The sequence below is a fragment of the Fibroporia radiculosa genome, assembly GCF_000313525.1.
Source record: "Fibroporia radiculosa TFFH 294 genomic supercontigs, scaffold7911, whole genome shotgun sequence".
In the NCBI taxonomy this organism is placed as follows: Eukaryota; Fungi; Basidiomycota; class Agaricomycetes; order Polyporales; family Fibroporiaceae; genus Fibroporia; species Fibroporia radiculosa.
In genome coordinates this window covers 2,285-23,843 of record NW_012133451.1, presented here as the reverse complement: position 1 = coordinate 23,843, position 21,559 = coordinate 2,285, and the positions used below count along the sequence as shown (strand labels likewise).

The following is a 21,559-nucleotide window of genomic DNA, read 5'->3' as shown; positions in this document are numbered from 1 at the left end:
TTAGGAAAGAAAGGAAAAGAAAAGAAAACCCCCCCTCCAAGCTTGTAACAGATGCTTAGTAGGTTGAGGAACTGTGACAACTAGACAAAGTCTGCCTTGTCACCATGCATTGTTCTGGTCTTTATACTTGAAGAGCCAGATCCCTAATACTACTGGTAGTACACCAAACACCTAGATTGACTGATGCTCTACATATGCCATTGGCTATCTAAGAATACCAGATGTGTGAACACTCTGCCTTGTGTATGGTCAGTAGTTCTACAGAGAACTCTACATATAAGCGAGAAAAATAAATAACAATATAGAGGCTACAATAGCCTAGATTAGTGGGAAAAGCATAAAGAAGATAGCAGAAGGCTGCTTAAGTAATACTTTTTGGCAATATGGAAAACGAAGTGGCACCATATACAGATGATATAATATCATCAGCTTTGAGAAACTAAAATGAGGAGAAATATTAAAAGAGGGTATACAAAATGATAGTGGGCCTCCCAGGATTCAAACCTGACACCTGTGGGACAAAGGTTTCAGAGCAACCTGCTGGCTTTGCCTGATGAGCTAGCCAGCCCACCCACAGTGTTAATGCCAGCCTCTAGCACACTTTGAGTTTTTATAAAAGAGGAATAAAATTTTAGGGACTGCCAGGGTTCGAACCTGGGTCTTGGGAAACATTGATACTATCAAAATCCCAAGTGATAACCACTACACTACAGTCCCTCATGTCCGTATCCTATTCAAAATTATCCATAAGAAGATCTCGTGCGCTGGGTCACGATCGCTCCGTTCACTCCTTGTGACCCCAGCCGCGGGCCGGCGAGGGAGTCCTCCTCCGTCTTGGATTCAGCACAAGATAAAAGCCGCTCCCGCCGTGTTGAACTCGAATCACTCCCCACCATGGCTGCTCCTGTTCCACAATTCGCGTTCAACAATGGCATCAAAGTGCCCGCTATTGGCATGGGGTGAGTGTGCACCCACACTTCTGTACTTCCGCCGGTACTGACATGATGTCCATCAGTTGTTGGATGGGCGGTGCGGGTCACGGAGACAGAGCCGAAGTGATGTGCAAGAATGCGTTGCTGGTAAGTCTTGTTCCCGCGTCAGATCTCCACGCTGTTACAGGTATATTCAACAGCACGGCTATCGCCACCTAGACACAGTACGTTGTGCGACACAGCGCTACACAAGCGTCCGCTGATATTCGTGCACATCCCGTCTGCAGGCATTCGGTTATGGTGGGGTTGGACTTCTCCTTTCAACGGCCAACATTATTCACTATGATTATAGGAAATGAAGAAAGTGTCGGCAAGGCCATTCGCGAGTCTGGCATTCCGCGCGAGGAGATCTTCGTGACCACCAAGCTTCCGTACGTCTTATTCCTGATCCTACTGTGGTCGTATCCTGACAGTGCTTACAGGAGCAAGCACCATCACAAGGTCCGAGAGTCATTCGAGGAGTCGCTTCAGGCGCTCGGCCTCGAGTACGTCGATCTGTACTTGATCCATTGGCCACAAGCTGACACCGAATCCGGTAAGTCCGTCTCGGATGCCTTTCTGAATATAAGGATTGATACTATACCGCCCAGGCGAACACATCCCGTACGGAGAAAAGCCAACGGTCGTCGAAGTATGGAAGGAGATGGAAAAGCTCGTGGAGACTGGTGCGTCTTCATCGCGACATTGAGCAGTGATTTGGATTGATGAGAGCATTGTGCTGCGAAAGGGAAAGTCAAATCGATTGGAGTGTCCAACTTCTCCATCAAGACGCTCAATGAGATCCTCCCGCACGCGTCCATTATTCCGGTTACTAACCAGGTAGAGATTCACCCCTGTCTCCCGTCGTTTGAATTGCAGAAGTTCTGCGAGGAGAAAGGCATACTGTTGACCGCGTACTCCCCCCTTGGTACGTTTGCCGCTCCATCTCCGTAAGAACACAAAACGAAATGTGCGCAGGTCGCCCTGCCCCGGGGCAAGATAAGCCTATTCTCCTCACAGACACCACCGTCGTTGGCATTGCAGAGAAGAAGAATGCGACGCCTGCGCAGGTCGTGATCAGCTGGTGCGTGAAGCGCGGGATCATCGTCGTGCCAAAGAGCGAGGCGGTAGAACGGATGAAATCGAATATCACGGTGCGTTCCACGTCGTGTTGCGAGAGCTATACTGATTCGCCACACTTTCCATGGGGTGATAGATTGTCGATCTATCGGACGAAGATATGACCATCCTGAACAGCATTCATAAGCGCCCTGGGATGCACAAGTCGCTACTTGCATACCATAATTACACGGACGATGGCCTAATCTTCGGCTGGACGTACGAGCAACTTGGGTGGAACATGAAGAAGGGGGGTATTTGCGTTGATTGAAGGGAATTTGCTGTTGTGAACAAGCATAGAATCAGCGAATGTAAAGGAACTGAATTGAATGAAGACCAACGGTACACTTATTGATAGATAGTTGATGTCCAAATAGCAGAAGTTTTCAAGTTGACACGAGTACTGTCATGTGAGAATCAAAATTATCATAAAGTGCAAACAATGGGCATACAATACTGGGACTACCCACTCAATTGAGGCCGAAATTGGTTCTCTAGAACTGAGCACTACAAGTAGGCTGCAGGCCCTCGTGATGATCTATCGCGTGAAACACACAGATTCTTAAAGCCTTGGAGATCGGTCCCGAAGGTGCGAAGAACTATGTCTTCGTATGTACAGTCCAAGTGATGTAAGTGATGTCAAATGCTGGCAGGTGGCGGCTCGGCATACAATAGCGCTCGGTGTTGCGAGATGGTACAACAGCTTACTGTATGCGCGTCAGTATTAGTAGATCCAGACCACGTCACTCATGATGCTGTCAGGAGATTGATCGAATGCATGTATCTGGAGACGGGCCACACACCATAGACACGCGGGCACGAACCATGGAACAGCCGAGCTTGCGTGCAGCTAGAACTCTCCTGATATTTAGCAACCGGATAATACAAGTCGCTATCCATGTGTCATGAATGTACAGACCATGGCCTGACTTTCCGCCTGACGTATAAGCAACTTAGGTGAAAAAAATATATGCACGAACTGAATATCAGTAGCTCTTGAGAGGCGGTGAATGCGACATATTACGCATATTGATAAGCAGCCTCAGTCTTGATAGCAGAGCTTCGACGCTCACGGTGTCGTCGTCCACCGCTGTTCAAACCAACGAGTCAGTAATTAACTCGAGCCGTGATCAGACGTGGACTGGGGAAATATCCACACTCACAGTAGAGCTTTGTTGAAGTTTTTTGATGTGCATGCAGGCCCTGGTATCCATTGGCAGGTGGAAATGAGGATCTTGGGACTCCAAAACCTGTCCAGATAGATGTTGAGTGTGCATCTATGATTTCTGCCTGCTATGATGGTTGCGACTCGGAGAGCAGTATGTAACCCTGCGCCGCGGAATGTACGGCTATATGCGCGTCTACGTGTTCAGCGATTGTCGTGTATGGCGCCAGAAATATTGGTCGACAATATATGCTCTGACCAGCGGTTCAGAGCACGTCGCGAACATGCGCGACGCATGCGGCTACCAGCCGCGTGCCGGCAATCTCCTGGGCGAAGACGGAGGCTGGACGTGCATGTTCTCCTCGCGGAGTGGGTGCAAAAACACGGGGAGAAGGCGAGGGATCAACAAAATGAGCAGATCGCCGGACACAGGTTGTACTTGAGCGGTGATGAGGAGCATTGCACAGGGCTGTGTCCGTGGTTCCTGCAGAACAGCCTTCCATAACGGGAAGCCTCTATTCAGCGCCCCATCGATCCAGTTTCATACAAAGGGCTATCGCCCGCATGCCGTCGCCCTACAGCCCGCATCCCTCCCGCCATGCAGAGACACACCTTCACCGCGCTCAACTCCACCTTCATCGTCGACTCCGAGTACCAGTTTGTCAAGGAGCTCGGCCAGGGCGCGTACGGCTGCGTGGTCTCCGCTAAGCACCGCAGAACGGGAGATGGCTGCGCTATCAAGAAGATAACTAACATCAACACAAAGGTATGCTTCACCCTCTCGCAACGAAGCTCAGCACTTACATGGCATGTTGAATCGCAGAGGATCCTCACGAAGCGATGTCTGAGAGAGATCAAGTATGTACGCCCGCATATCGATCCGACGTCGATCTAATCCCTTGCGCAGACTTTTGCACCACTTCCGTGGGCACAAAAATGTACGCGGCCGCGAGCGCTGCACCGTTTGGAAATCTCACGAATCGTCAGATCACCTGCCTATACGACATGGACATCGTCTTCCGCCCAGACGGGAATTTTGACGAAGTGTACCTCTATGTGCGTACATTTACCCTTGGTGCTTGGCTTTGACATTCATCACAACCACCACAGGAAGAGCTGATGGAGGCAGACCTCCACGCTATTGTGAGCCCGCCGGCAGTACACCCGACCCTGATTCTAACACAAACTAGATCCGGTCCCAACAGCCACTTTCCGACGCGCACTTCCAGTCGTTCATCTACCAAACGCTCTGCGGCCTAAAGTATATCCACTCTGCGAACGTGCTCCATCGCGATCTCAAACCAGGAAATCTCCTCGTCAACGCGGACTGTGAGCTCAAGATCTGCGACTTTGGCCTTGCGCGCGGGTACAACGCGGGCTCCGCGGCCAAGTCCTCCGCCAACCAAGGCTTCATGACTGAATATGTTGCTACACGGTGGTACCGCGCGCCAGAGATCATGCTGAGCTTTGCAAACTACGTGAGTGTGCAGATGTCGGGAAACGCTGGACGCTGATCGGGGATGGGCAGGGACCTGCCATTGACGTCTGGTCGGTGGGCTGCATACTGGCCGAACTGCTAGCTGGAAAGCCGATATTCAAGGGGAGAGAGTGAGTGTTCGCTGTCATCGTCGCCCTTGCGTCTTCGTCTTACGTCCGATATCCCGCGAAGCTACGTCGATCAACTGAATCAGATCTTGCATTACCTCGGGACGCCCTCAGAAGATACCCTCCGCCGAGTGGGCTCTCCTCGTGTATGTGGGATGACTTTCGTCGTCCGCCATAGCCCGCTTAACCGAATATCTCTCAGGCACAAGACTACATTCGCTCCCTTCCGATTAAGCCCCGAGTCCCTTTCCAGACGCTCTTCCCCCGCGCAAATCCCCTTGCGATCGACCTGCTCTCGCAGCTGCTCCAATTTGATCCTGCGAAGCGGATTACATGCGAGCAGGCGCTCAACCACCCCTACCTTGCGGTGTGGCATGATCCCGCCGACGAGCCTGCGTGCCCTACAGTACATGTCCCTCTTACGCCTGATGAACTTGCGTTGCTGATATGCGTCGATGTAGCCGTTCGACTTTGGATTCGAGGAAGAGGACTCGATTGAGGGTATGAAACATCTCATCGTCGAGGAGGTCCGGGCGTTCCGCTCTGAGGTCCGTGCTCAGGCTCGGGCAGGAGGCCAAATCCGCCGCCAAGATAGGTGCGTCGTGGTCGCCGTCGTCCACTTCACCGGGCATTGATTATCGCACGCGGGTCCGTTCTTTTTTTTTTTTTTCGCTCTAGCCTGCCCATGCCGTCGCGCGAGGAGATCATGAGCTCGCCAGTACTGGAGAACGCGCCTGCGAATGGTGCGACGTCCGGGTTCACAGAGCAGACGCAGCGTCCGCCGTCGCCGGTGATGGACGACCCGAGTGCTGAGCTCGAGCGCGAGCTCGCGGGTACACACCTCGGGCGGGCCTAGCGGCCCGGCATCCGTCTCAGAGGCGGATGCAGGCTTTGGGCGTGGTGCCAGAACGCGGATGAAATGTCGCAGTAGCAGTAATTTATTGCGAAGTAATTGTAAAGCGGTGTGTACATACTGGTGAAGCAAACAGGCAATGTCCGAGGTTGTATATATACCTTTGCTTTGTACAACAATCCGATGTTTCGATGAGGAAGTTGGGTGCTTGAAGGCCAAGGAAAAGTACGTGCGGGAAGCCAACGCGACGGACAAAACCTCGTCGATTTTGGCAATGTGTTGGGTGTCATGATTACATAGGTTTCGGGGATCCAGACACTGGTTGAGACGCAAGTCAAGGCAATGCGCCAAGCCCGAAACAAGCCCGATGAGGGGCTGTTTGCGCAGGGACCAGAGCCGTAGCTGTGAATTGAGCGGGTGGGCGAGATGTGCAAGAGATGTGTTGCTTGTTTTGAGCCAGGCAGACGAGCGCCGATAAATCAAATCACTCAGTAGCGCGTATATGTATTTTGGAAATGCGGCGCTGCCCAGATCAGTGATTATGCATAACCCTAGAACACATTCGGATGGATGGCGAACGGAGCTCGAGGCGCCCACTTGCCAGTCATGCTACAGACAGCTGCCATCCACGCCGCCGCAAGTGATTGTTCAGCTGTCTAGGACAGGGTAACGGCAGACACCTAGCAGAGCGGTGTCGAGGAGCGTCGTATTGTGTGAGATTAATTGTGTGTGCGATTGAGAGTCAAGACTGACTGACGGCATTGTGTGCGCAAGGATTATTATGAAGCTAATGATAGCATTCCGCACTTCCCCACAGATTTGAATAAATAATTTGAATGTTGTTTCAGCTGTTGCCGCCGAAGGACAGATGGCCGATGCAAACATTTGGAGATCGTATCCATGGCATTTCAAGGCATGCGGCAGCGACAACTGAGGTCATCGCCGTAGGATACGGACACGGACGGAACACGTATTGAACACGACAAGACCGCGCATGCAAGGCGGTACCCGGTGCCACAAATGTCTCGGGCGGCCTTGTGAGGATGGTGCGAGTGGTGAATGCCCGATGGCTATATGCACACCATTCGGAGAGACAACTGCCAGCCATAGACGCGAGGGATGGCATATCAGAGCCGTGCGTGGGAGCGTTGCTGCATCGACTCTGAGTCGGGGGGCTGCGAGGTGGCAGCGAGACGAGCCTCGACACGGCGGCCGTCGTCGTCGGGATTGCTATGGGGATGAAAGGGAATCGGATGGCGAGGCCTCCTGGCCAGGAGGCCTCGGGCAAGGCGCAGTGGTGGCAGGGCGGATATAAGACCGAGCAGACACCATGTGCATCGGCCCACTGCGCTGACACCCGCTGATTGTTTTCGTCACTGCCAGCCGGTCTGCATCGCCTCCTGACTCACTCACGCCTACTTAGCCGACCTCCGCTCCTCCCCACGTCCTTTATAGCCCCGCCCCATCATCCCCCTCGTCCGCCAGAGTGCAGGAAACTCTCGCCGTCTCATTCGTCTCTTCTTCCAGCCTGAGGCTCTCTTTGTCGCTCGTCGCTCTCGTCTCTCTTCTTATCACACCCCCATCGCTCTACATCTCTCTGTCCTCTATCTGCAATGTCTCTCAAGGCTGAACTCGAGACCTGGGCTGCTGCCCTCAAGGCCTACGACGATGAAGACTTTGATAAGAGTATCGAACTCTTCTCGACCATCAGCGACTCGTCCAAAATCCTCACCAACATGGGTCTCATCTACGCTACTCTCGGCGAGCACGAGGCTGCCGTCGAACAGTTCAATGCTGCCATCCAGCTCGACCAATATCTCGCCGTCGCGTAAGTACCCCCTACTGTGTCGACCTCTCGTCAGAACATGCCCCGCATCCTGACTTTTGGGCGCTGATCGCGAAATTGGGCATCGTCTACGCGTTAATCAAGACTCGGAGCGAGTCGGGTTGATGCGCCCAAATACTCTAACCTCTTGCCGATAGCCCATCTGTTTCACTTGCGATTTCTGACGATCGTGTCGCTAAAGATTCGTTTCGCTTACATCTTAATCTTGTAGATACTTCCAATCCGGTGTCTCCAACTTTCTGCTCGCTCGATACCCCAACGCTCTTGACGATTTTGCCGATGCTTTGCTTTATCTACGGGGAAATCCTTCCATTGAATATGCCCAGCTCGGTCTCAAGTTTACCCTATATGCCGCAGAGGTCCTCTTCAACAAGGGTCTCTGTCACATCTACCAGGGACGCGCCGAAATAGATAGGGGAGAGAGGGATGGCCAAGTCGAAATAGGTATGGGCATGAAGGAGCTCCAAGAGGCACAGAAGGAGAAAGTCACGGACGAGCACAATGTCATCGACGATGCCATCAGGGAGAATGCAGAGGGATATACTGTATTTAGCATTGTGAGTCCCCACTGCTCGTGTTCCAACTTTCCTTCTGAACAATTTTATTACCTTCCTCTTAACTGTAACGCTACCAATCATCCAGCCTGTCGGAGTACTCTACCGTCCGTCGGATAAGAAGTTGCAGAACGCAAAGACTAAGGATTATATGGGCAAGGCGGTGAGTATTATTGGAGCAATCGTGCTCGGATATCCATCACGCGCATTTTCACGCTGAGCGAGTGCTGATGGGACTTTGTAGAAACTTGTCGCCGCAGAAGATGCTAGTGAGGCGTTTACGGAGTTCACTGGCGCCGCACGGATGAAGATGGGCATCAGTCCAACTGGTTCCACGGAATTTATCAGCGGTGGCCTCACGCGCGCCGTAACGGTCGCAAACCCTGCTCCTCCTCCTAGTGCGTATACCCATATGTTCTTCATAATATCTCACTGGACCTCGCTGTATCTTACAGAGGCGCAAGAAGGCATAGACCGTCCTAGGATCCAGCGGGCCAACACGACGATCAATGTTCCTGATCGTTCCCGCTCCGTCCCCTCAAGCCCTGCAGGTGCAGATTCCCCCGGTCTGTCTCGTCCTCCGGCCAGTGCCGTTCCTGCGCGCTCTCCTAGCACACGATTGGCGCGTAGTGGGACAACCATTGGATCAGGATCGGGGCGCATGCCTGTTCCCCCCACGCGTGGCCTCAGCATTCGGAAGCCAGGCCCGACTATGGACGCTGCGCAGCTCCCCAGGGGGATGCGCACTACGACAGAATTTTACGACACGTATCTCAACTCCTACAGCGATGACCCTCTGTCGCCAGTCGCCGAGCAGCCGATCACCATGGCGCGCTCAAATACCGCGCGCCGCGCGCCGCAGCGCTCGCAGTCGACCTCACGGAACGTCGGCGGGAGTATACGTAGGAAGCCGACGCGCCGCGGCACCGTGAAACGTAGATATGACGACGAAGAGGAGGAGGAAGGGTATGCAAGCGGTGACGCGGAGGACGAGCTGGGCGACATTGCGAAGATCCGCGTGAAGGTGCGCCCGCCGTCTTTTTGTCTGGCTTTGTATCAACTGTCTGTTAACCCTTCCACTTACTCTGCAGCTGCACTACCGTGACGACGTGCGCGGGATGGCGCTGGTGCCCGACATGTCCTGGGAGGAGTTCGTCGACCGCGTCACGAGCAAGTTTGGGCGTCCGCTCGATGGCCTGGGCATGCAGTTCAAGGACGAAGATGGGGGGAAGGTAACGCTGCGTGACGAAATGGACTATGAGCTTGCTATCGAAACCGCCCGCGAGAGTGCCAAGGGCAGGTCCGAGGGTCGGCTTGAGATTTGGTGTACCGACGAGTGACTTGTAAGATAGATTTCTATACACATAATTTTATAATGTATTCTGTCATGCCTGGTGGGGTGGATGCGGAATATATATCTGTACATATGTATGTCGAGGTGTCGAGGATCGGAAGCTGTTGACACTTGTCAAGATAGGTAGGCATGGATTTTTTTAGCCTTCATTCTCGACCACGACGACGAGTTCTGCGTGCTTATACCGTCGATTTCGCGGAGAGCGCGAAGAGACAGGCACGAACATATCATGTCGGTAAGTGTAAGTTTTCATATGCACCATGCGGCTACCAATGGAATGGATCAGATTGTCCCCAGGGCAAATTCAAGTCGTCCAAACTACTTGGCGACAACAAGTCTCAGAAACAAGTTCAGAATGGAGCCAGTGAATGAGGGCATTGAAACGAGGGTAATCTGATGTGCACATCCGCCGATATCATGTATACCGCCTACATGTGTAGACGCACATCGTTATTCGATGACGCGACATTCACCCTTCCATATCTCCGCCAACCATCATGCTTTCCCCAAGCAACGCTACCGGAAACACTGCTCTCGCGCGACTCGGGGCGTATTTCCACCACACGCCTGCGCCCCTGTCCCTCCGGATCCTCCACGTCTGGGCGGACGTGCACCTGTGGCTGGTGCCAGGTCGTCGAGAAAAGATCGAACGTGCCCTCGAACGTCTCGTGCAGCGAGACCCGCGCGGGAGCGTTGGACGTGTGTGCGCGGACGTCGAGGAGACTGCTCACAGGTGCCTCCGCGAAAGCGACGTCGAGGGCACCGTTGCTCGTCTCGAATTGCGTGTTGAACCTCGCTTCCCTCGCAGATGCCAATAAGCTCATGTTCGCAGAGACAGGGCTAGGAATCCACTATGTCAATGACATGTAACAGCATGCAAAGGACCAGCCACGCACGCATTCGTGGTTTTCAGCATCGCCGTGGCACTGTGCACGCTCTCCGCAGCCACGAGGCTCACATTGACGTCGATCAGTGCATTCTGAGTATACAAGTTCAGAATGGACGTCGCATTGAAGGTGCCCTTGATAGGCGCGTTGGACGTCATGACGTTGATGTTCTTCCCCGATACTGACTGCCGCACAATGAGGCCAGGTAGCACAAGGATAGATTATGAGGAACGCACCTCTGCATAGACAGGATGGTTGGTAGACCATAGTGACAACGACAAGAAAGATACGTGGTCCTGAAGATCCCCAATCTTGTGGATGAACTGTGGCAAAGATGTCCGGAACTGATTCAGGAGTGTCGGGGAGCCAGGCGATGTGGGGAAGTAGACTTTAATAGCAAAGACCATACGGCGCGAGCGATGGCTCTGATACCGCGGGTAATTCTGCAGGAGATATATGATCGGATACACACACGCCAGTAAGTTCACGTACAACGACAAGCCCCGCCCCGTCATGTTTTGCAGACGGATGCAGTCGGCAGATCGTGGCGCTCTCTTGCAACGATTCCCGATCATTCATGAACGCAGTGAACTCGACGTGTACGTCGCTGTCCTGCCCATACCTGGTTCCGTCATCGACAATGAACTCCACAATACCATGTGCGCGATTCGCCTCGTTTCCACGAGTGATAATGGAGAGTACGTCCGCGTCGCTGGGCAGCGATAATGACACATTTGCCGTGTAGAGGTACGAAGAACCCAGGAATTCAGAGGGAGCGGGCGTCGTGTCTGTGCCAAATGACCAGGGTACCCGCTCGACACAGCCTTGCGGAAAATCAAGGTGGAACTTGACACTCGGATGTCTCTGAATGCCACTGCATGAAGCCGGGGGGCGATGCATCGTCAACAAAACCACGAACACTCACCTGTCTCGCGACAGAGGTGATCCACCAAACAATAAACGGGAAAATCAGCGCAAGAAGGGTGAAATACAGCGAGACGCGAAGCCAGATGTCTTTCTTGCCATTCCGCCACATCTGCTTCAGGCCCTTTGGCTCGCCGTCGTCTATGTCTTCCTCAACTGGGGCGAATGCAACCCATCTGTATCCCCGGAGACGCGGAAGAACGCCAACAAAGAATGGTAAAGGAGACGATCTTGCTACCGGCGAGGCTGGCCCCTTTGACTGCTCGACGTCAACCCATTGGCCGGGAAGTTGGTCAGCGAGTGAGTCTTGAGAGTCGCGAGCATGCGCATTAGACATTTCTTAGACGTGCAGTAGGATTCAGGCAGGGCCAGTATAAATGGGTTATTGCTGCGAGCGCGAGGACGCCATTTGTACTTTGGTAAGTCCGTCTGCATCGCTGCGGATGCGGCGATGGTGAACCGGGCGTGGCAACCCGAGACATGCTCCTTGAGTGGCGTTGCTGTGCGGGGTGAGTGGGCCCTAAGCGGCCCGGCTCAGATCGGCGCATTATCACGTCGCCGATCCCGCAAGCTTTACTACTATCATTGCACACGTGACTTGTGGCGATTACTGAACTTACGACTGCTCCTCCCCCTACAATAAATCACATGTGATACGAAATACAAGTATGATCACTATTGTGTGGGTAGCTATCGAACGCAAAGTAAGAGAGCGACTCGAATGCCTCACGAGTATGTTTTAAGGACTACATCTCGACCAAGAGTGGCCTCGGGTGGGCGATCGCAATTACCGATTGGCACAATAACTCACCATGGTTATGCGAAAAAACATACACACTCTTATTCTAATTTTTCCGGAATGATTTGCAAAGTGAGCCCCTTCTGAGTGGGCCAGTGTCGAATGGTGACGACTCAAGTCCGTGACATTCAGCCACAATTGGCGTCGTGAATCTTGACTCACCTGGTAGCGGCGGTGGCGGCAGTGCAGCAGAATGCAGCAGTTATCGCTGTACCAGGCTGTACTTCGCATAGCTTTGAAGCCCAGCCACTGAGCGCCACTTTCAAATTTCGAGCCGGGCGGACAAAGAAAAACCGGTATGCGCGGCATTGTGATAGTCGACGTGGCGGAGAAAAGTTGCACTACTGTTGTGATTTTATTTTGCTCTCGGTAAGTATTGCCCAATTCTTGACATGCCGACCCTTCGAAATCCACCTATATACTTTCAAACATTGTGCATCGACTGGCGAAAACCTCGAGACACGTTCCAGTAGGATTTGCGCTATAAGGAGCCCAGATACTGAAAAAGCTGGATTACTGGTGCAATGGTAGTACTGTGCCTACAAGCGAGCACCCGCGTGCGCAAATCGCAGGCCCGCAGCCCTCTAGCCGTCCAGTCTTCGCTGTCGGAATTAGCAAAGTAAATATGCCATATGGTAGAATACAATGTCCCGATAATAATATGCTGCAAACAGATCGCTCCTAGTATCCAGAAGGCCGTGCTCCTGTCCTCGTTGTATCGTAAGCCCGAATGAGTCGCGCTTGGTCTTGGCGCGCCGCGTTCTCCGTCTGACTAAACGCGAAGCCTCGGTTGCGCCGCATGCGCTGCACCGCGCGCACTTTCTTGATCGCTTTTTGGAACCTGTGACGAGGAGTAAAATCTCAGCACCCGCGAATACCGCATGGTGGACTGCACTTACTGCTCCTGGCGTGGTCGGTAATCAGGAATGTTATACTTCTGAATCTCCTGCGCGATGTGGTAAGATTCTGGCCGGTATGTTCTCCGGTAACTACGGCAAGTTTGTCAGCATATAAAGAAATGAGCATGTGAAAGAAACACCGACTATTTCCACACGAAATCCCGCGTCAAGCAAAAGATGGGTACTAGTATCAGCATGAAGTAGAACACGGCGTCAGTCCATAGTCGAGGCACAAGCCCATAGTATTCCGTGGAAAATCCAATCGCAGGCGCGACAACTGCATACAGAGGGAGGAAAAGCATAGCGAACACGAAAGATCCCGGAATAGCTGTGATCATAGACGTCAGCGGGGAAGAGAATGGGTAGTTGCAAGTCTTCACTCGCCTGCCACCGTGTACTTGGTCCACAAACTACAGTTTCAAACTATCAACACCAAGTAAAAGAGGATAGTATTGTGACGTACTCGGAAATGAGTGCTGCCTTGCCTAGAACCGTCAGGAGAACCGCTAAATATAGCATCGTGCCCCAAAACCAGTGGCCAGAATCGTAGCCGGTAGATTGCTTCAAGTCGCCCCAGAACAGGATCACAGAAAAGCCGAACAGGATCTATCCCAATATCAGCCGAATTACCTGACGAATTCAGGGAAAACTTACGACACTGTGATAGAGAGCGTTGACGACCCAAAGCCAGAAAGTAGTTTTCGTGAAGAACGCGTTTCTCTGTCCTAGCATATAGAGCTGTGGGTATCTATCAAGGATGCGAGCAGAGACAAACTGATCGAACACGCCAATGACGAAGGGAGGAAGGAGCGTGAAGATGATGTTATACATCGAGAGCGTCCATGATTCGTACACGATCTCTCCGGAGAAGCTATTGAAGAATGAATACTGGATGCCCACTTGTCAGATTAGTCGTAGTTTGTGAAAACGTTCGACAACTCACCCAAAACTGTGTCATATAAAGCACGATGTTCTTGTAGAATGAATCTAGTTAACATGAGATTAGCCCACGAACGACCTCCCGAATAGTGGGAAACAGACAGAGCAGCAGCTTGGACAGTCGCTGATAACTCCATGAGCCATGGACAAGTAGCAGCTTTTTGAGGAATCTGAACTGTGAGATGGCTACGTCGGCAGACCGAGCGGCTTGCAGGCCCTAGAGAGATGTTAAATCGTTTATTTTGTTCGCAACACTCTCCATTACTCGCCTCGAGTCCCGAAATACCAACACCAACATGGGCGGCTTGGATCATGCTGACATCGTTGGCACCGTCGCCAATAGCAAGTAGGATCGACTTCTGATTCTTCTTGACAAGCTTCACCACCAGCGCCTTTTGCAGAGGCGACACACGACCTGCAAACAAATGAGACATTGCTTCCGGATACGTAGAACAATGAATCCGCACAGCAGATCACAGCTTTGCACATCAGAGCAAGTTCAAGGAACGCCGAAGAGATTTCCTTCTCTAATGCATACCCAAGACTCTTGCCGTCTAATTGCAACCATATAATTAGTAGGAGATCTGGAAACGGAAAAATGCCCCATACCGATAACGAGAGCTAGGTCCTCCAGTTCGCCCAGTTCGCCCGTGCTGCGCTGGTTCTTAATAGCAGACAGCCGCTTTGTTATAAATTCCTGAGTATCGAGCATCGTCTCCTCATTCACAGTGATCTGCACAGTGTCAAACAGATTGCCCTACGAAATCACGCATATACTCACCAGATTCATGGACTCGGAAATCAGTCTACACGACATGCCAATATTGATAGCAGTTTCCTGCCGATCTCCGGTAAGGACCCAGACCTGTAGGACATTATTCGGCAATGCCATCAACTCTATAAAGTCCTAAGATACATACCTTGATGCCCGCCATCTGCAGTGTATGAATGGTATCTGGGACGCCGTCTTGCAGCTTATCTTCGATGGCAGTAGCACCCAGAAGGAACATGTCCTTTTCTATCAGCTCTGCTGCTCGATCAAGAGCCTCTCCTCGCCCGTTGATTGTTGCCGCCGCCTGATCATAGACTGCACACCACTGTCGATACTCGTTCTCTGAGATGTCGCGAGACGCGATGCACAGAGTCCGCAGTCCTTCCGTTGCATAGTCCTGGACATCGTGAAATCAGCGAAGGATAGCATACAAGCAACCACCTTACCTCTAGATGGCCCAAAGTCCGTTCTGTGTAGGGCTGATCTTCACTCAAACGTTCCAGTATAACGGTATCCGCGCCTTTGCAGAACAGCTTGATCTTGCCGTCCGAGCACCGAACGACGGTGGACATCCGCTTGCGCGTGGAGTTGAACTCGCAGACGTTCAAGATCTGGAATTCCTGCGATGTTCCAGCAATGTTGACAAAAACGGATTTTGGCTTCCGTGTCTATTCAAACCAGCAATCAAGACAAGCTGCGAGTCAACGCCACGGACAGTACCTACGTGAAACTGATACCCAAGCAATTCCGCGCCGGCAACTAGTGCGGCCTCGTCAGGACTGCTAGCTTGGTAGTGCATTTTGCCATCACGGACTTCGGGGATGACAGTATGGCACACAGCAAGTAGAGTGAGGAATTCATTGACGGTCTCCCTGTCGCGGGTTGTTTCTGCTTTCTCCGACTTACTGTCAAGGAACGGGTTCTCACTGTGACCCAGCAACGCCTTCATCTCCGCGAATGTGTTCCAACCGTCCTTGCCGTCCTCGTCTCCCCGCCTGCTCTCGTCCACGACGTCTGCATATGCGACACCAGCAATACTACAGAACCGGAACTCCATCTCGTTACATGTCAGCGTACCCGTTTTATCGCTGAACACGAATTCGATCTGGCCGAGCTCCTCGACCAGCGACGAGGTCCGACAGAGCGCGGGAGTATCCGTCTTCGCATAGTACATATCAAGATCTGAATTGATCAACTGCGCCTGCTGGAACTTTACCACCTCCATGGTCACGATGAGCGAAATCGGGATTAAATTGTTGTACAGGATGATGAACGTGAGAATATCTGGCAATCGTCAAACCCTGCATGCTAAATAATTATTAGAATGAGCCGGGACATACCTTCGATGAATTGTTTCGCTGGAAAATGCATGCTTTGAGTGATTTGGCGAATATTACTAAAACGTCAGTGCGTACCTCGGTCTCCGAGCCCTGATGTCTCATACAGATACCACTCTTGATCGGCGAAGAACCACTGCAGACGGTTCAATGACATCGCCCACGCTATAGGCTACCAAGTGTACGCACCGTCCTGATACTACTGCCAATCGTTGAACCCAAGGATAATGCGAGCAGAAGTATGAACAAGAAGACGATGTGAACATTGACCTGACGCTCCACTGCAGTTCTCTTGATCGGGGCCGCCCTTTAATTGGAATAAGCAAAGAGACATGCGGATTTGCATGAGCGCTTACGTCGCATTCCGCATCAGCTTTGTTTCGTGGCCGGTGAAGACGACAAGGCCATACGCCCATGGCGTATTTCGTATCTGTGCACCACGAAGAAGCATTTGGTCGGGTCCGAGAGGAACTTGCCTCGGCAATCCCTCGTTGGTCGTGAGTTCCACAGTCCCTTCATAAGTGTATAACGAGTTGTTTGGATGCTCGGAGCGGAGCGTTCCATGCAAACCGACTACCAGCTGAGGGGAGGTAAGGTGTGCTGTCTGAGGAGAAGCCTGTTTGATCTTCAGGTTCGTCTCGCTGAGCAGAGGTTAGTGGTTACATCGACGATAGATTCAACGTCAAGTGCGCACCCGTCTAGGTTTGATGTCTCAATGTAGCAGAACCCCTCCGGTTCACTAGAACTCAGCAAAATGACATCTGCTGGAATGGAGTCGTTGCTCTCCAGCCGAATAACGTCGCCTACCCTGATATTCTTCCACTTCTTCTCTACAAAAGTCCCTTCAGGAGTCAACACCTTGGCCATCCGTGAGTTCAACTCAGAGTCAGACTGATGCCGTTTCTACACATGTCATAGCAGTAAGTAAGCTATATTTCTTTAATACTATAAGGAGACCCTACTAGGTCCTCTTGCGTTTCCTTGAAAGCCGACGCTAAGAGCACAACCGCAAGTGGTCCAATTGTTGTCCAGCGATTCGTGGGCGACACCCCAGGTATTTGCTGGATCAACGCCGTGAACAAGAAGAACAAGTTCGCATATTTCGAAAATTGCTCTGCGCGTTCATCCACGTCAGAATATAATAAAGCAACGCGCATAGCAGACGCACCGAACAAGAACTTGGGCACGAACGAGGCAACATTGTACTTGCTTGTCGACACATAGTTGGAGCAGAATTCAGAGTTTGCAATCGAGTTGTTCAGAACAACCATTCGATCGCCCGTCAGAACCTGCTCCTTCCTCTTCCATGGCCACTTTATGCGTTCGCCGAATGACTTACGCGGCTGTTTCTCGCGCTGCGTATGCTTTGCGGAGCCAGGGAGTTGTCGAGAACCAAAAATGCGCTTATGACCGGCAGGAATTTGTTGCTGATCGTCGTCGTCAAAGGACCAGTCTGGCTGGATGGTTGCGGGCAAAGTGAGTTGGGACGCGCCTGCAGGAGCCGCCCCAGAGCGAGCAAAGGGTAGACCAGACTCTTGGGAGCGCATAGCAGCCGGTGCGCCAAACGCAGAGTCGGGGACTACTTCCTCCTCGTCCTCATCGTCGAAGAATGGATCCAATGCTTGGCCGGAGGGAGCATAGCTGTTGCGGGTGGGCTGGTATTGATGAGTGGCAGGATTTGCTTGGGATACGAGACGGATGAAGTCGTCGCTCATCGTGACCAGCGACGAGCAGAATCGTTAGCAGAAAAGCACAGAGCGTGTAGAGTAAGTGGGGGATGGGTATGCTACTGCGCTAGTCGTCTTGCCCGGCCTCTGGCACGTGCTCATCGCATAGCATTCACCGATTTAACTATAACAGACGCCCATAGCGTGGGCAATTGACAAAGTTCGGCGGTCGAGCATAGACTTTCGATGCTGTGAACATGTGTCGGAAACTGGCCGCAAGGGATCGCATTTCCCTGCAATGGAAATGGCTACGCTACAGCACTAGTCACCCACGGTCCAGTGCCCGGCCTCTGGTACGCCTCTGCTTGCACTCCCAGACCAAATCTCCACATCGGGTCAGTTGGAACAGACGCCTATACCGTAGACCGCCTTTTGATCCTCCGGACATGCGTCGGAAACTGGCCACAAGAAATCGCAAAGAACACGGCAAGTGGATCAATTAGAGACTACAGATCCGTCATGTTTGGTGCTCGAATGGGATATCCAATGCTCGAGCTCGGAAAATCGAGTTAAAATACGATCTCTTTTGGTGCATGTTCAGCATATGCTCGACGGCCGGACATCGCGTTTTGTCCACAGTATCATGACCGAGTACCGGCACCCAAAGCCTCGATAGCGGTAGCCCAGTCGTATTAGTTCTACTTGTACGGACCGGTTATCGCCGCGTCTTAGCACATTTGTTTGCTTGTTGCGGTATGTAAATGCTGATTTCATCATCATCATCACCATCATCAGACTCACACTACCATGACCTGCATCAATCACTGCCACGGTGTCGCCCGGGTTAGATTAGGGCTTAGCCCAGGCGTTGCGAAATCTTGGCTACTTTGAAGGCTGGCAGCGCTCAGGCTGGACGTTGAACTGCCACCGATGTGCAAAGACTTGCGTGCGTGATAGAGCCCATCATATATTCTTATTATTTATCTTGATGCCGGACTCTAGTTTATATTTCTCCTAGCGGCGACAAGCCTCGTCCACGCAGAGTGGTGGTATGACTAGGCCACAGGTGTCTGCGTGGTTACGGTCAATTTATCCCTTGCCCCAGGCTGCTCCTCGACAAATGTGGTTGAACCTGAAAGCAGCCATCCCATATTTGACAAGCGGAGATGGATAAGATCCAGAGGCAACAACTATGCCTTACTCAGTGACGGCATGCTTAGTTTGAAATGACCGAACAGGGTCATTCACAGGTTATACCTATGTTGCACTTGAGTATCCACGGTACTCAACGTTCTCTCGTCCTCCTGTTTCTAAATTCGATTTCTGAAAAACACTGTCTTCTAGACCTCTACTAGTACCATGCTCAAGGTTGGTCATATTGTCTCACAGACTGTTTCAATGGCTGTCTCGCCCCATCATGTACATTCAAATGTCACTTTGAAACTCAATCATGCCCCTGGCATGCGCCTCGCTATTTAATCCAGTGTGTTTTCGACATCAATATGCCACGCCATGAAGGTTTCTTCTCTGCTCTCTCTCCTCGCCATTTATGCACTTCAGCTGCTGCCAGCTGTAGCACAGTCCAATGTCACAGTTCTCGCAGAGGATCCGCAAATTGTGTATACGGGCGGTTGGATAAACCAAGAGAATGGTGAATATTTCTACGCTAATGGACCTGGGTCGTCATTATCTTTCTCCTTTACAGGTAAGTATAGATTACATCATGTATATGCCGTTTTAACTAGTATCGAGTACAGGGACAGCAGTCTATTATCATTCTGTGATAAATCCAAACGGAGGAGTGGCAAGCATTGTCCTGGATAATGACTCTCCGAGCCTTGTAGATGAATCGGAAAATGCTTACAAAGGCGAAGCTCCTATACCGGCTGTACTTTGGTCAAAGACCGATTTGGATGGCGAAAAAAACCATTCACTGAGTGTAAGCTACGTAGGCGGTGGAGTATTAGGTGGTAGCTATGTTGAGTTCTATTATCTTCAGTATGTATGCGCTCGGGATGGTGTCTGTTGTATTGACATTTACAATGCCCATCCAGATATACAAGCTCAGGTAGCGAGACAAATGAAGCCGGAAGTGCAGGTCCGATCTCAGGTATTGTTTTTTTGTGGTCCACATCAGGTGTTCTTGTTGACACCGCAGGGGGTCAGTGAGTTCTAGCGGAGCTCAAGGCTCGCCTTCGGCAAGCGGAACTTCCAACGGTGGTACATCTACCACTTCAAATATCAAGGGTGGAACATCTACTACCTCAGTTATCAACAGCGGAACATCCACCACCTTAGTTATCAACAGCGGAACATCTACCACACCAGTTATCTCTAGCTTTAGCAGCGAGATAAATGGAATTGGAACTGCAAGCTTGACCTCAGGTAGTGTTTTTTGTGTGGTTCATATCAGATATCCTTGTTGACACCGTAGGAGGTCAGTGAGTCTTAACGAAGCTCATAGCCTGCCTTCGGCAAGCGGAACATCCAACGGTGGTGCATCTACCGCCTCACTTATATCTTCAGCGAGCGCTGCCTCATCCTCTCACTTCTCGAATACAAGGGCTATTATCATTGGTACTGTGGCTGGAGTGGGAGGCACCCTGATCGTTGCAAGTGCGATCATTTTATTCTTGTGTCGTAAAGGCTGTAGATGGACTACAGGTGCGGCTCGACACCCTCGTTCTGCAAAGATCAATCATACGCGTAAGTTCTAAGTTTTTTCCATGCACCTCCATTAGACGCACCTCAACCTGCTTTTAACAGCATCACCTTACAATATGAGCGCTATCGATCCTCTGCAACCCCTACGCAGGAAGACACCCGCAATGTCTTCCCTTCCGCTGGCTGTCGACCAGCCATCCGCTTCCAACTTATCTCGTCCCGACACACCTAGCGAGCCTCTCATCCCGGCTAATGAAGACGGGCTGACGCCAGAAACACCTTCGCATTCTTCTCATAACGCGAGAGTGATTAAGATGATGCATATTTTGGGATCGTCTCGTTCCACGAGTCCACCAAATGAGCGCCACCTTACTCCTGGGCTTAGTGCTCTTCTGAGTCATAATCAGCCTCGTCAGGTGTCCCTGGTTGGTTCTGATAGTTTAACTTACTTATCTGATCCACCGCCTGTGTATGATGGACGTAGGATGGCATAGCGGTAGTCGGTCTCGTCACGATATGAGCAATATACTAGAACAATATACCAGTAGCTCTCCCAAATTCCATTTAGTATACATCCATTCACAATCAACTTAAATCGGACTCTAACCATTGCCATGAGCTAATTCTTGTATTCCATGACCTGACACCAAGGAAAAGATATACTATAATCATTCTCTAGTATTTGGACTTGCTTATTAAGCTGTGAAGCTTGAGAATGCAGCCAATGTATGAACAAATCTGAGAATCAAGTTGAGTCATCTCACCAGTGCTGGGTTCCCTGCCATCAGGAAAACATACCTTTTGCTTTTTTGGTTTTTTTGTACTTTTGATGCTTTTTGTTTTTTATGTACATCTTAAAGTGGATTTTATAATACATATGCAACACTGCTTTTTTTAAATGTTTTTGCTTTTTTTAAATTTTTTTTCACAAAAATGCACAAAAAGCACAAAAATACACAAAAAGCAAAAGGTACATTTTCCTGATAGAGCAGGTACCAACAATTGCCAGCCCCCTGAAACAAATTTTTATTCCCATTGTGCCTGGAATAGACAACTGAGTCTGTTACTGGAGACATCTAACAAGGGACCTGACAACTGAGGATCAGGAGTTCCACTTAAGACTACTACTGACAAAGGTACTGCTATGCGTAGGGCTGACATGCTATACTAGAACTAGACTTTTAAACTGAACCACTGCAACTGA

At 51.1% G+C, this 21,559-nt stretch overlaps 6 protein-coding genes across 6 annotated transcripts; 4 read left to right on the top strand and 2 right to left on the bottom strand.

The window, feature by feature from the left end:
- Positions 1–894: 894 nt before the first annotated feature.
- On the top strand, positions 895–2,361 carry FIBRA_06562 (uncharacterized protein; the record flags this gene model as incomplete). The annotated part of the gene is made up of 10 exons (XM_012328280.1): positions 895–959; positions 1,016–1,079; positions 1,133–1,156; positions 1,220–1,232; positions 1,285–1,363; positions 1,415–1,527; positions 1,583–1,657; positions 1,720–1,899; positions 1,950–2,125; positions 2,188–2,361. 10 exons carry the CDS (start codon positions 895–897, stop codon positions 2,359–2,361), a joined length of 963 nt encoding a protein of 320 aa, XP_012183670.1.
- A 1,492-nt stretch (positions 2,362–3,853) lies between these two features.
- Positions 3,854–5,716, top strand: FIBRA_06561 (uncharacterized protein; the record flags this gene model as incomplete). The annotated part of the gene is made up of 11 exons (XM_012328279.1): positions 3,854–4,021; positions 4,079–4,113; positions 4,163–4,193; positions 4,243–4,311; positions 4,366–4,398; positions 4,446–4,733; positions 4,784–4,863; positions 4,925–5,006; positions 5,063–5,266; positions 5,322–5,455; positions 5,539–5,716. 11 exons carry the CDS (start codon positions 3,854–3,856, stop codon positions 5,714–5,716), a joined length of 1,302 nt encoding a protein of 433 aa, XP_012183669.1.
- Positions 5,717–7,326: 1,610 nt separating this feature from the next.
- FIBRA_06560 (uncharacterized protein) lies at positions 7,327–9,453 on the top strand (the record flags this gene model as incomplete). Its single annotated transcript, XM_012328278.1, has 6 exons — positions 7,327–7,541; positions 7,771–8,116; positions 8,202–8,276; positions 8,358–8,511; positions 8,569–9,137; positions 9,205–9,453. 6 exons carry the CDS (start codon positions 7,327–7,329, stop codon positions 9,451–9,453), a joined length of 1,608 nt encoding a protein of 535 aa, XP_012183668.1.
- A 442-nt stretch (positions 9,454–9,895) lies between these two features.
- On the bottom strand, positions 9,896–11,615 carry FIBRA_06559 (uncharacterized protein; the record flags this gene model as incomplete). Its single annotated transcript, XM_012328277.1, has 5 exons — positions 9,896–10,307; positions 10,364–10,539; positions 10,591–10,797; positions 10,847–11,218; positions 11,280–11,615. The coding sequence occupies 5 exons, from the start codon at positions 11,613–11,615 to the stop codon at positions 9,896–9,898; spliced, it is 1,503 nt and encodes a 500-aa protein (XP_012183667.1).
- A 1,143-nt stretch (positions 11,616–12,758) lies between these two features.
- Positions 12,759–17,739, bottom strand: FIBRA_06558 (uncharacterized protein; the record flags this gene model as incomplete). Its single annotated transcript, XM_012328276.1, has 22 exons — positions 12,759–12,918; positions 12,977–13,066; positions 13,121–13,304; positions 13,357–13,373; positions 13,440–13,582; positions 13,631–13,864; positions 13,920–13,963; positions 14,018–14,132; positions 14,212–14,330; positions 14,383–14,469; positions 14,525–14,648; positions 14,697–14,780; positions 14,836–15,084; positions 15,134–15,355; positions 15,412–15,971; positions 16,028–16,045; positions 16,103–16,160; positions 16,214–16,331; positions 16,381–16,665; positions 16,719–16,927; positions 16,987–17,138; positions 17,193–17,739. The coding sequence occupies 22 exons, from the start codon at positions 17,737–17,739 to the stop codon at positions 12,759–12,761; spliced, it is 3,819 nt and encodes a 1,272-aa protein (XP_012183666.1).
- A 1,464-nt stretch (positions 17,740–19,203) lies between these two features.
- Positions 19,204–20,849, top strand: FIBRA_06557 (uncharacterized protein; the record flags this gene model as incomplete). Its single annotated transcript, XM_012328275.1, has 6 exons — positions 19,204–19,396; positions 19,449–19,689; positions 19,746–19,801; positions 19,858–20,076; positions 20,134–20,397; positions 20,458–20,849. 6 exons carry the CDS (start codon positions 19,204–19,206, stop codon positions 20,847–20,849), a joined length of 1,365 nt encoding a protein of 454 aa, XP_012183665.1.
- Positions 20,850–21,559: the final 710 nt, after the last annotated feature.